We start from the raw sequence: 11803 nt of genomic DNA, 5'->3' as shown, positions 1-11803 counted from the left end.
AAGGAGCTGTCATGAGCAGTGCCTTTGGGAATATTGTGGACCACCTGGCTCAGAAACGGGACTTTCGAGCCCACCACAAAATATTGCCTCAATTACAACATTCCTTTCGAAGCAGATCACCTCAACTCTGTCGAGCTCCAAGGAAACCCTTTACCTTCCCCCACAAAGGAAGATATTCCTTGTTTTTTTCCTCCAGTCTCTCACCCCTTCTATTCCCCTCTTCTATTCCCTGTGCCCTAGAAAGTGAATGTTGTTTTCCAAGATTTTGGGACACAAATTTCTCAGCTTTTGCCATTTAAATAATCTTTTCAATCAATGTAGTGCATTTTCATGTCATTGAGGCATTTCGTAAGTGCCTCACATGATTCACTGTAAAGTGAAGTGACTGTGTAATTGTCGAACTCTGTAACCAATTTTATGAACAGCAAAGTCCCACAAACAGTAATGACCAATTTTACCTGGCGATTGTTGGCCAAGACACTGAGAGTAACTATTTTCTTTTCAAATGGTCTCATGGGATTTTTTATATCCACCTAAAGACAGACCGGGAACTTCAGTGATGCATTGCTGCCCCAGTATTACACTGGAGTGTCAAACTGCGATCAAAGTCCCAAAGTTCGCCTTGAATTCACAACCTTGTGACCCAAGAGGTGAGTGCTACCAACTGAGCCAAGGTGACGTAGACTATTATCTTAACATTTAAGAGTGTGTAAAATTGTAGAAGTTTTAAATGCATAAGTTTTTTGTGTACTGTAGAAAAACAAGTGTTTTCTAAAATTCTAACATTTAAAATGGTCCAAGACTAACGTGAGGAATTTCAGCTCCCAATCTTGAGAATCTGGATGCAGTGTGCTGAAGGCACAGCGTGTTATCAGGTTAAAAGCAACTCTTTATTCGGTCTCGTCACTCAGTTCAAAGAACACGTTTGAGTAAATTTAGACTCCTGGTACGGAGTGCACTGATGGACTCTGAAACACTGTAAATACAACCCTGGCATCCTGACCTAAGTCTGATATGCAGCCAGTGAGTGGCTACCCCTCCCCAGTCTGACCCTGAACCAGTCTTGAATCTCAGCCAGCAGTGTACGTGTGGTGTACAGCATCCTGTCACATGATCAGATTGCAAGCGTCTGGTACTCAGCCACTGGTATACATGACCACTCCCCCTCCGACAACCCTGTCTTGACAGTTAATGACTTATACACACAATCCTCTTCTCTCCACACGACCCCGAATTACATTACATTCCAATGCTGCCAGGACAGTGCTCCATCCATTCACTGCTGACCCCTTCCTTCCCCCAACTTCAGGTCGTACCTGAAGACCATCCTCTTTGACCGTGCCTACGATCACCTCCCCCGGCTCAGCAATGCGTTCCGCCACCATCAAGCGCTCTGGGACTCTAATGCGCATGAGAGGCACTGTATGAATGCAAGTTGTTGATCTGCAGTAAGAGTTTCAGGATTCTTCTGCCCATCTTATAAAGCATAATCCAGAGGAAAGCAGTGCTCTTCACTAGTGACACCTAGTGGCCAGTTTAAAAAAAACTAAACCCACTCTGAGCGAAACCCAGGAAAGCATTTTGTTGTAAGAGAGCTACAGCAATTTGAAAAAAACACACGTTGGGGGTTTTATTGGTTTACATGAGAACCAGCTGTTACAAAAAAAAGTACTCCGTATAAACAAGACACAGGAAAACTTAGTGAACTGTAAAGAGGTAAAAATACATTCAACATCGCTTTGTGCTCAGCCCTGGTTCTATAGGAAACCAGAGCTTATTTTTTTAATAAAAATGAATTATTGAAGCATACAAAGCTGCTTGGAATGTTGTGTTCGACAGGCACTTTTAAGTCACAGCTCGTAGGCACCACTGACATTACAAAGCTCAGAGTTAAACAGTCTCTTGTACAGTTGAAGCCAGGGTACAAGCATGGCCAAGCTCGTCCCCCATATCCCACTCCCCGGTTATACAACCAGAATTTAAAAAGGCAGTGAGTTTCACTCAATTACAAAATGAAAGAGAAATAAAAAAAGAGGGGGGTAAAGAGACACTACAAAATAAATAAACTCAAATTGTTTTTTGTGTTTTTAAATTAAGTTTTTTTTATTAAATAACATAACTGAAGAGTAAAGTTACAAAAACCCTCATCATTGTAGTATAATATATTAAACTGTGGAAAACAAAACGAAAATTAAAAAAAGACCAAAAAAAGGACCTCATAATCTTAAGATTAAGAAGATCATAATTTAAACATAAAAGAAAATATACTCTATGGTTCATCATTTTTGATAAATACAAACAAAAAATGCATATGTTTGGCAATAAATATGTTCGATAAGTTAAATAAGCAATTTTTTTGTGTTGTGTGTGCAGTGAGAAGCTCATTCTGTACAGATTTCTGAACAGGCTACAAAAATTATAAACCCAGGTGGAGACAGAGAAAAAGTTGGCTCGAGTCCTCTGATGGAGACTAGCTTGTATATCTACTTCACTCTCTCGAACCAAAGAATCAAAACTATTAATTTTCTTAAAGAGGTTCTCACATATTCTTAGCTCCTATCCCTAAAATATATAGTCAGCTGAAGGCGCAGTCAGCCCCCACCCCCCTCGAGATGCCAATTCTTACTCTTTTAAAATAAAGGAGGCAGCAACTTGACTTATAATAGCACCACATTGAAGTCACCAGCAATAAAAACATCCCCAATTTCAATTGAAAAAAAATACACATTCATCGCTTCCAAGTCCTGCACAATATACTGCCACAATCTGTGCCCATTGGAATGAATAGAAAAAAAGGAAAGGGGAAGGGAGAAAAAAAACAAAGTCCTTCCTGTGGTCCTGTTCGCCTCCAGTCCCTGGGATTATAATTCTTGTTGGTGCTGCTTACATGGGGACAGGTGCTGGTAGTTTCCTGCAGCCCAGCCATTTGCCCACAAGGACTGCTTGTTATAGCTGTGGGCAAATCTTACAAAACAAATTCAAACACACACAAACACACGGTAAAAGTTTTAGTTCATGGTCTATCCTGCGCTAAAACATGCTTCCTCAGAGGTGCAGTCACACAGGAATTGGAAGGGTGCAGCAATTATTGGGAGGGAAAATGGGCAGGAGAAAAAGTTACAGATAAAGATATCATATGCAAGGAATTTTTTTGCTACATTAAAAAATCATGACTGGCAAACAATAGGATTTTACACTATTTCTAAAGATCATTTCAGTTTTTAGAAAAAAAATACTTTCTGCAAAGATTCTTAACCAACGAGCAAGAACTTCACAACTGGGCAGGTAGTGGCGGTTTTGACAAATTAAAATGACTGTCGTGTCACAAAGTGCCTCAATCCAATCGGGAGCTTAAACCATATAATTAAACCCGCCCCTTTTGTTTACTGGAGCCACCTACCCACACCTCCTCCCTCACGATCTGTCAACTACCCAGAAAATTGGCTTGCTTTTTTGGGGAATAACTCCCAAACTGTACTTGTGCTGTTAATTGCTGTACCCTTACTGTCACAGTGAAAGCATAGGCTAAACTAACTAGGTCGCCAAATGAGACTGCATTTAGCTGGCAACAGGGGGTTGACGGGACATCTTTAACCCTCAAGTTTGTCAAATATGGGCAAGTGGACCCTAATAAAGGTTTCTTATTAAATGTACTGACTGGGGGCAACATTTGGGGGGTGTGGGTGTAAACAGTTCTGCGTCTCCTTTTTCTATGTGGAGAGGGGAGGAATGAAGGCCAAACTAGTCATCTGAAATGGAAAGTCTGCTGAAGATGGGAAGCCGCTTGCTGGGGTCCAGGGTGGGGGACTCGGATCCGCTCAGGCTCCCGGAGCTGCTCAGGTAGTCGTCGGAGAGCGAGTCCGGGGGGCTCGGAGGCGGTTCGAAGATTGGGGAGGACGGAGCCAAAGGCCGAAGTAGGAATGAAGTGGGGGAATGAGGGCCGTTAGAAGAGATCATTGGCACTTGGATACTGATGCTGGGGGCAAAGAGGCTAGCCAGCTCCTGGCTCGAGTAGGTGAAGGGGTTGCTGGCGCAATCTGGCAGGGTTGGCGAGACACTGAGGTCTTCGGTGCTGAAGATGGGAGGAGGGGTGATTGAGGTGGGACTGTCCAGCAGCCCGCTGGGTGAATTGGAAAAGCCAGAGAAGCTGTAACTGTGCTGGAGGCGAGGTCTCTCCATCTTGTTGGAGGGGGAGAGCGGGAGATGGTTTTGGTCGTGGCTGGGAGACATGCGGCGTTCCTCTGCGTTATGAATGAAGTGACAGCGGGGTCCGTAGGGGCAGAATCCAATGGTGTGGAAGGTGCGGCACAGCTCGGTCTTGTACTTGGGATGCCTGGCCAAGCTCCTCAACTCATGCATGCCGTGGGCAAACTGGCACTTGTCTCCGTACTTGCATGAGCCATTTTCCTCAAAGGGCCGGCACAGTTCGGTCTTGTAGCGGCTGGAGTTGACCTGGACTTGTGGCTTCTGGAGGCACCGCTCTCCAGTCTCCGAGAAGGAACGGTCACGGAATTTGTTCTCCTTGTTCCCAAAGGTGCCGGGCTGCTCCAGCTTGAGGCTGTTGAGGAACTGATTCTGATTGAACCTGGAGTTGGGCAGGGTGACTGAGTGTCGCCTCTGAAACCCCATTGTGCTTGGGGTCCCCACAGCTTTCTTGTCCAGCGAGGTCATGTTGGAGTTACTGGTGTTATTGTTGTTGTAGCTGATCATCGTGTTCTGAGGATGGGGGTGGGTGGGGGGAAAAAGGGGGGGAAATAATGAGTAAAGCAAGACTTTAGGAAGTGACACGCCTGAGAGCGTAACCACGAGGTGGCTGTGCTGGCCGGCTCTCCCTCTCCCAGACGTCAAATGATTGAATTTGAATGCAAGTCTGAAATGCAAATCTTGTTTACATTAATAAGCTGTTTCACTGATATGGGAATGAGCACCAATCGATTATCTTATCAGTCGGACTCCGGTTGCCAGACACAGTAACTTTAATCTACTACCCTGCCGTGCCCCCCCCTTCCGCCACCCACTCTCCTCCTGTATAACTAAATAATTGGTGATCCACCATTCCTTGTGGCAAGATTAACTGACCTCCCCCCCAGCTCCAGCATTGGTAACCAACCCCCCGCGCTGCTTGGTGGAAGAAAGCTCCACTGCCAGAATCGTAAGATAGTTTATCAGTTGATTTTTCAGTAAGGAACTTATTTTCGAGGCAACATTGGGGTGGAAGTGAGCCATTTTTTTTTAAAAAAAAGTTGCAAGTTGTTTTTAAACAAGGAATGTGAGTGCAAGTCTCCAGCCGGATGGGAGTTGGGCTCCATTTTCCAAGCATCAGGTTTGCAACTCGAAGGAAGGAAGGAGGGAGGGAGGGAAGGGAAGGCGAGAGGGTAAAGAGAAGAGATGGTTGTGAAAAACTTGGATCAGGCTGGGAAAAGTGTCTTCAAAACAGCAGCGCTGAAACTCGGGGGGAGAGGGGAAGGAGGAAGGAGGGGGGGGGGAGAGAGAGAGAGAGAGGGGGGAGAGAAATGAAACAAAGTAATAAAGTAAAAGGGGTAACATTTCCAACCAGAATCCCAGCACAAATCTCTCCCCCAGACATTTCACATCTTCAACACAGACCCCTTGCACAAGGAGGGAGATCGAGACGTTATAACGCAATCGATTTAATTCTGCAATAAATGTACACGGCCAACAAGAAAACGTTTGCAGACGGAAACTAGTGTCCCTATATTAAAAAAAAAGTCAGAAATGTAAATCAACAAGCCCGGATCCACAAGATTTTTCTTAAAAAATGATCAATAATCGCCTGCTAATAACCTAATCAAATTAAGTTTGCAAACAACCTTTTTTTCCCCCCCAAAAAAACAGGGCAGCGACTGTGTGGCCAAGTTATTTCAATTTCATTTCTCGATCAAAAAGGAGGGGTGGGGGGGGGGGGGGTGGGTGGGGGATCGACTTGGGAAACTGAGAGCAGTCTGGCAGCTTGGATCAGTGCAATATTTGGGCAAGTAAAACTTTTTTAAAAAAAAGTTTTAAAAAAAAGAAAAAGTTTTCCCTGCAAAACGATCAGAATAGTCTGAATGTTACAACATGTTGCAATGCAATGCAACCCACCCCCCCCCCCTCCCTTTGGCTTTTCTGTCGCTTCCGAACAGCCTTTTCAAAACAGTTTTGTTTTATAACATTAAAAACACAAACACACACACACACACACAATCGTAAAGTTGCACTACTTTTTGTTACCTTGCAAAAAACTTCACCCAGATCGTGGAAGGGACAGACGAGTTTCGTAGACATTGTTGAGATGTCGGGGAGGGAGGGAGGGAGAGGGAAGGGGAGAGAGAGAGAGAGTTGCAGACGAGAGGGAGGGAGTGGGGGGGGGGGGGGGGGCGATGACTGAGTGATTGCGAGACAGAGAGAGACAGAGACAGACAGACAGACAGACTGCCCGGGACAGGACAGGTCTGCACGGGTTCAGATCAGATCAGATCGGATCGGGCAGGCAGTCAGACTCCGGGGTCCCTCTCTCTCTCTGTCTGTGTCTGTCTGTCTCTCTCTCTGTCTGTCTGTCTGTCTGTCTGAGAGACTCCCCACTCGCCCCTCCAACTTTCGACAACAAACTCTCCGAGGTTCGCACTCAACATCACCCATAAATAATTTCCCTTCTCTCTGGAGGCGGGTCCCTGGTATTTAAATCAGCCCGTGTGTGACTGTGGGGGGGGGGGGGGGGCTCACAAAGCCTCTTGAATGACAGCAACTTCCCCCACTGAACCTCCTCCCCCCCCCCTCCTCCTCCCCCTTTTTTTTGCAATCAATTCAGATCCGAAAACAAAAACTTTTTTTTTGTTTGACTTATTTTATTTTTTTTTAGCCGTTCGAAACTTTTCGAAAAGTTTCGCCGAAAAACTTCGGGGGAGCGTTGGCTTCTCGCCGGGGTGGGGGGTGGGGGGGAGGTGGGGGGGGTGGAGGTAGGGTGGGGGGGGGTCCACTTTTCTGCGTGTTTCAATGTTAAAAATCGTAACCCTAATTAAAAAAAAAGTTGTGCCGTTTCTTTCTTGCAGGGCAAGGAAAATGGAAGGGTTTTTTTTTGGGGGGGAAAAAAAAGAATGACCTCACTTTAAAGCAAACAGCCCACGTTGGTTACTAATTGACAAGTCTCTCTTTCTCCTTTTTGGGCGGGATTTGTGGCGAGTTTCTGAGCTGAAAACAAAGTGAGAGAGAGAGAAAGAGACTGGGTAGACGTTGCAAAACGAGAGAGGAATAGAGAAAAAAAACTGGACGGGTGGTTTGAAATTTAAAGCCTCGTGTGTGTGTGTTATTTTTATTTTTATTGCATTTATTTTTTTTTTAAAAAATCGTTTTTTAATTTTGCAAATTACAGCTGCGATCGGGGAGTGGGGGAGAGTGTCTCAAAGAAAGGGGATTAAAAGTCAGCGAGCAAACAGCCAGCCAAGCCAGGGTGGGGGGGTGAGGGGTGGGGAGGGGGGGGGGGGGGGGGTGGGGGTTGTGGTGTGTTTTGCAATGTGGAGCTGGTGTTGGTTTCCGACTGATTTGCATCGCAGAGTGTAACAGATGGCTGGAATTTTCAGACTGTTACAACGGGTTTTGGCGGGAGAAGGCACATGGCGCTGGGGGTGGGGTGGGGTGGGGTGGGGGAGAAGAAGAGAAAAAGAGGGATACAAAACGATCCAATAAATAAAGCGATCGCTTGCGATTCTACAAAGTCCTCTGCAAAGATCCAAGCGAACTGATCCACACCACACTCTTGAGAAAGTCGAGTGCAAAGCAAGAGAGAGAGAGAAAAAATATAAAACGATTCGTTTGCTAAGGTGTCGGGCAGGGAAATAGGGGGGGGGGAGAAAAACAACTTTAAAAAAGTTTTTTTTAAAAAAAAACAACACACACACACACAAAAAAAAGGTCTCGTCGGGATTCAGTCGTTTTGGGGATTGCAAACTTTGCGATCGTGGTTGAATGCAAACTGCAGTCTTGTTTTTTTTTAAAAAAAGAAAAGTTTCTTTGCAAATTTTTTTAAAAAGCGTTGAAATATAAGTTCCAGTTCAGTTTACACGCACTGCAGAAACACCATGAATGGCTGAGAATACGCCTCCCTCCCCCCACACACTCCCCCCACCCACCCCATCTACGAAATAAGTTGAAATAAGACTTATTTCCCAAATGCTCAGATCCAATGCAAACGCCTGAGACAATCCATTGGAACAGAAGAAAAAAAAACATTGACCTTTTGAAAATACAGCTCGATCCGATCTGCTGTGATCCCCCCCAAAAAAACACACACAGACACACACATGTCTTAACAATGAGTCAATTACCAATCGTTACCAACAACGATCCGACTATAAATAAAACACTTCTGAAATAAAGTTCGAAAGGAGTGTCTGAACCGCTCTGCAGTTTGAGATCAGTACAATTTTGCAAGTGGCCAACGCGCAAAATATTGCACTTTTTTGGGGGATGACCAAACCACACACTTTTTTTTAAAAAAAAACACAATAAATGAAGAAACGTCTAATCTCCGCGTGGCTGTGGCCCCCACTGAGCACCAACCCATAAACTACATTACCTCGTGCAGATTCGGGCAAATTGCTGGGTTTCTAAACCATCTGCTTGTGCTCCTGCAACAAAAAAAAGTGCATCAGGAGCTGCGATTGAACGTTAAAAACTCAACGTGCAACACAGCACAGCGACTGCCAAACCAAACCCACGGATCGGTGCATTTCAAATGGCAGCTCGTAACTTTTTTTTAAAAAAATAAAGCTTTTAAAACGATCCCGATTTACCTTCACGGTGTTTTAGTTGCACATTGCGAAGGACCCACCAAAGGCAACACCAAATCCCACCCACTCCCCCCCACCCACCCTTGTGTGGGGTTTTTTTTTTCTCTGGAGGGGAAGTGGGGGGGTGGGGGGCAAAACAAAAAGTTTGCAAACAATTTCAGGAGCAAAGGTCGCCCTGGATCTCTCTGCCCACGTCGTAAAACGTGCTGCTTCGCTGTGTTTCCTTAAGTTATAACTTTCTAGAATGGGGAGGTCCTTGGAAGGGGCGCGTTTACCATTTCCTGTGCTCACACTGTAAACAAGTCCAGCACTCTCTGGCCAGACATCCCCATCACATCACCAGCAACAGGGCTGAGCTGTTGCACCAGAATCTCCTCTCCTCCTCCTCCTCTTCTTCTCCCTCCTCCCTTCCCAAAATCAGACGGTCCTGCTTTATGCCTACATTTTCTAAATCGTTTTTTTTCCTCCTTCTTAATCCCCCCCAACACTCGTGTGTGGATTCACAGGCCAAGTGATCGTATGGGTTTAGACGGTTAAAGAGTCAGCTATTGGGGGAGGGGGGAGGCAGAAAGACCAGGCTTCCTCCTCCCAATGTGGATTCACACACACACACACACTGCAGAGTTACTGATTGATGCTCTTTCTTCTAAAAGCAGAGTCTCTGAGGTTAATCGTGGCAGCCCTCCCTCCATACAGCAAAGAGCAGGCATGTAGCCAGTAACCTGGCTGATCTAATTGACAATTTCGTATTAAATCATTGGATTCCCTTCTCTCACCCATGAGGCCCAGGTTAATTACTCATAAGTCGGACTTTGAAGGCCAATGTGCTTGGATTTTTTAAGCAACAGTTTACTGCAATGGTGGCTTGATCTCTCTTCCCCTCCACCTCCACCCCTCAGCCCGCATGATTGAATTTCCAAATGCTGTAGCAAATGTGCAGCTAAGCGGGGAGGCTGAGCGAAGGCGGGTATCTGTGGCCTTGTGGCACAATAAAGCTGGATTGGGGATATGAGAGGGAACAAAATCAAATCTTCCAATCACCCAACCTTAATTCATTGGTCCACTTAGCTCAAACCTTTCTAGATCACCTGGAATGGGATTTGATAGAATACACATGGATTTTCACCCAGGACAGTGGATCATAGTACCAGACCTAGGATGAGCTTGAGCTCTTGTTCGCCTGGTTTAATCTGACCTGACCACAAGCTCACACAACTAAAGAGAATACACAGTTAGCTTGCTTTGTAATTTCATACCTTATGAAATNAAAAAAACTTCGGCAGAGGGCTATAAGTAAGGAAAATCCCAAAGGAGTTATTGGAAATAATAATAATAATTCTTGCATTTGATATAGCTCCTTATCAAATCATCAGGATATCTCAAAGCGCTTCATGGGATATATTGTAAAGAGGTTATGACTGCATATTTTGTGGTCAAATACAGCAGCCAATTTGTGCATAAAAATGTCCCACAAACAGCCATGGAATGAGTGACCAATTTTATTTGGGGGATTGATGGTCAGGACACTGGGAGAAACTCCCTTCTCTTTTCAAATAGTGTTGAGGGATGTTTAACATGCCACTGGGCAGGTAGGTAGACTTGGTCCTCCTGACGTGAAGGGTGTTATACAAATGTAATTTGTGGTTGTAGTAGTGGAAACTCTGTTTAACGTCTGATCCAAAAGATAGAACTTCCAACAAGGAAGCACACCCAGCACTGTATTGGAAAGTCGGCTTAGACGATACAGTTTCCAAGTCCCAACGTCTGGCTTGAACCCATAACCTTCTGAGTCAGGCGAGAGTGCTACCAACTGAGCCATGTTGTGTTGGGACAAATAAAAACAATTCTATAGCTTGTTATTGCCGGCTTATGGTTATGATGATTGTGAGATCCCAGCTGTTTACTGAATGTGGTTGCGTAAGAAAGGGAGGGGTTATTAGTGGAACATTAAATCTGTGTGAAAATGCATTGTGCAACAGTGTGTAGTATCTTCTCACCTAGGGGCAGTCAGAAAACAATATATGGAGCTGAGTCCTGTAACGCCTTCACAGTGAGAAATGAAAAGTCTTTTCAGTCAGAAAAATGCAGTCATTTTGTGCCCTGTCAGCAATCAGTTCCAGAGGAACGTATAGTTAGTTTGGTCTATAACAAGTAATATAAAGTATACATCTCTGCTGAGAGAAGCTCCTGCCATGGTGGGTGGGTGATGTGGGTATAGCTTCAACTAAATTCACGTCCAAAATTCAGATTAAATGGCGACATATCTGATTGCTGTTTGTTTGATGCTGGGGGTGCAGATTGGCTTTGTGCTTGCCAAGATAAATTTCTTTTTTAATCATTCTCGTTTCGAGAAGCGTTTTGTAAATGTAAATTGCTACTGGGTAACGATCAGTGTTCCTCCCATTGACTCATCTTAAACCTCAGCTCCAATGAGTTAGCGCTGTTCTGTCACTGTATAATCCAGTCAATAGGCGAGGCCCCTGTGTTTACCTCTGCTTGTATACCTCTGCCCTGCCCCTGCTTTCCGTTACACTTTCTCTTCCTCTCAGGACACCTCACATTTTTCCAGCCCGTATATGGGCACGTTAGCTACTCATCACCATTGCAGGGGCAGAAAGCTCTGGTCGCCTCTGACCGCAGTGTGCTTTCCAGTCACCACTTGAAGACAATCAGTGGGTAGAGAGAGAGAGGAAGCGAAGCTGAGGTTCCATGGTCACAACTGCCATAACTGCGCTCAGCACCAAAGAGGGTCCTCTCTGTTACCAGGGCTCGGACTTGCCCAAAGCATTCAAATGTGGCTGAGACAAATTGTGACATACATATATACGCTCTGTGCTTCTATAAAGGCTAGTGTCCCAGTGCTATCCCAAGTATCCAGAACCCATCATGTGGCATAATCCTTCTGCCAATACTCGTAGACGGACATAGATATTTGGGGTACATGTCAGGCACTAGAGCTGTAGAGGAAATCAATCACTGGGCAGTACTCCTCTGCACATTCACCAACCCACAGCACA

General features: G+C 45.1%; 1 protein-coding gene across 2 annotated transcripts; it reads right to left on the bottom strand.

Moving 5' to 3' along the window:
- Positions 1-1604: 1604 nt before the first annotated feature.
- LOC103187525 (mRNA decay activator protein ZFP36L1) lies at positions 1605-9000 on the bottom strand. Of its 2 annotated transcripts, XM_042337883.1 has the most exons (3): positions 8790-9000; positions 8573-8624; positions 1605-4716 (listed from the first exon to the last, which is right to left on the bottom strand). In XM_042337883.1, the coding sequence occupies exon 3, from the start codon at positions 4708-4710 to the stop codon at positions 3742-3744; it is 969 nt and encodes a 322-aa protein (XP_042193817.1). In that variant the 5' UTR covers positions 4711-4716; positions 8573-8624; positions 8790-9000; the 3' UTR covers positions 1605-3741. The 2 variants fall into 2 exon arrangements, with proteins under 2 accessions (XP_042193817.1, XP_042193816.1); XM_042337882.1 differs by lacking the exons at positions 8573-8624; positions 8790-9000 and adding an exon at positions 6232-6323.
- Between the last annotated feature and the right edge of the window lie 2803 nt (positions 9001-11803).

This window comes from Callorhinchus milii, unplaced genomic scaffold (assembly GCF_018977255.1).
Source record: "Callorhinchus milii isolate IMCB2004 unplaced genomic scaffold, IMCB_Cmil_1.0 Scaffold9, whole genome shotgun sequence".
Classification (NCBI taxonomy): Eukaryota; Metazoa; Chordata; class Chondrichthyes; order Chimaeriformes; family Callorhinchidae; genus Callorhinchus; species Callorhinchus milii.
Note: the sequence above shows the minus strand (reverse complement) of the source record. Positions and strands in the feature narration are given on the sequence as shown.

Coding starts and splice junctions, on each gene's coding strand:
- LOC103187525 (XM_042337882.1), bottom strand. CDS start 6,285: ATGTCTACGAAACTCGTCTGTCCCTTCCACGATCTGGGTGAAGTTTTT. Junction 4,717..6,231: donor TGGGTGAAGTTTTTTGCAAG/GTAACAAAAAGT, acceptor CCCCATCCTCAG/AACACGATGATCAGCTACAA.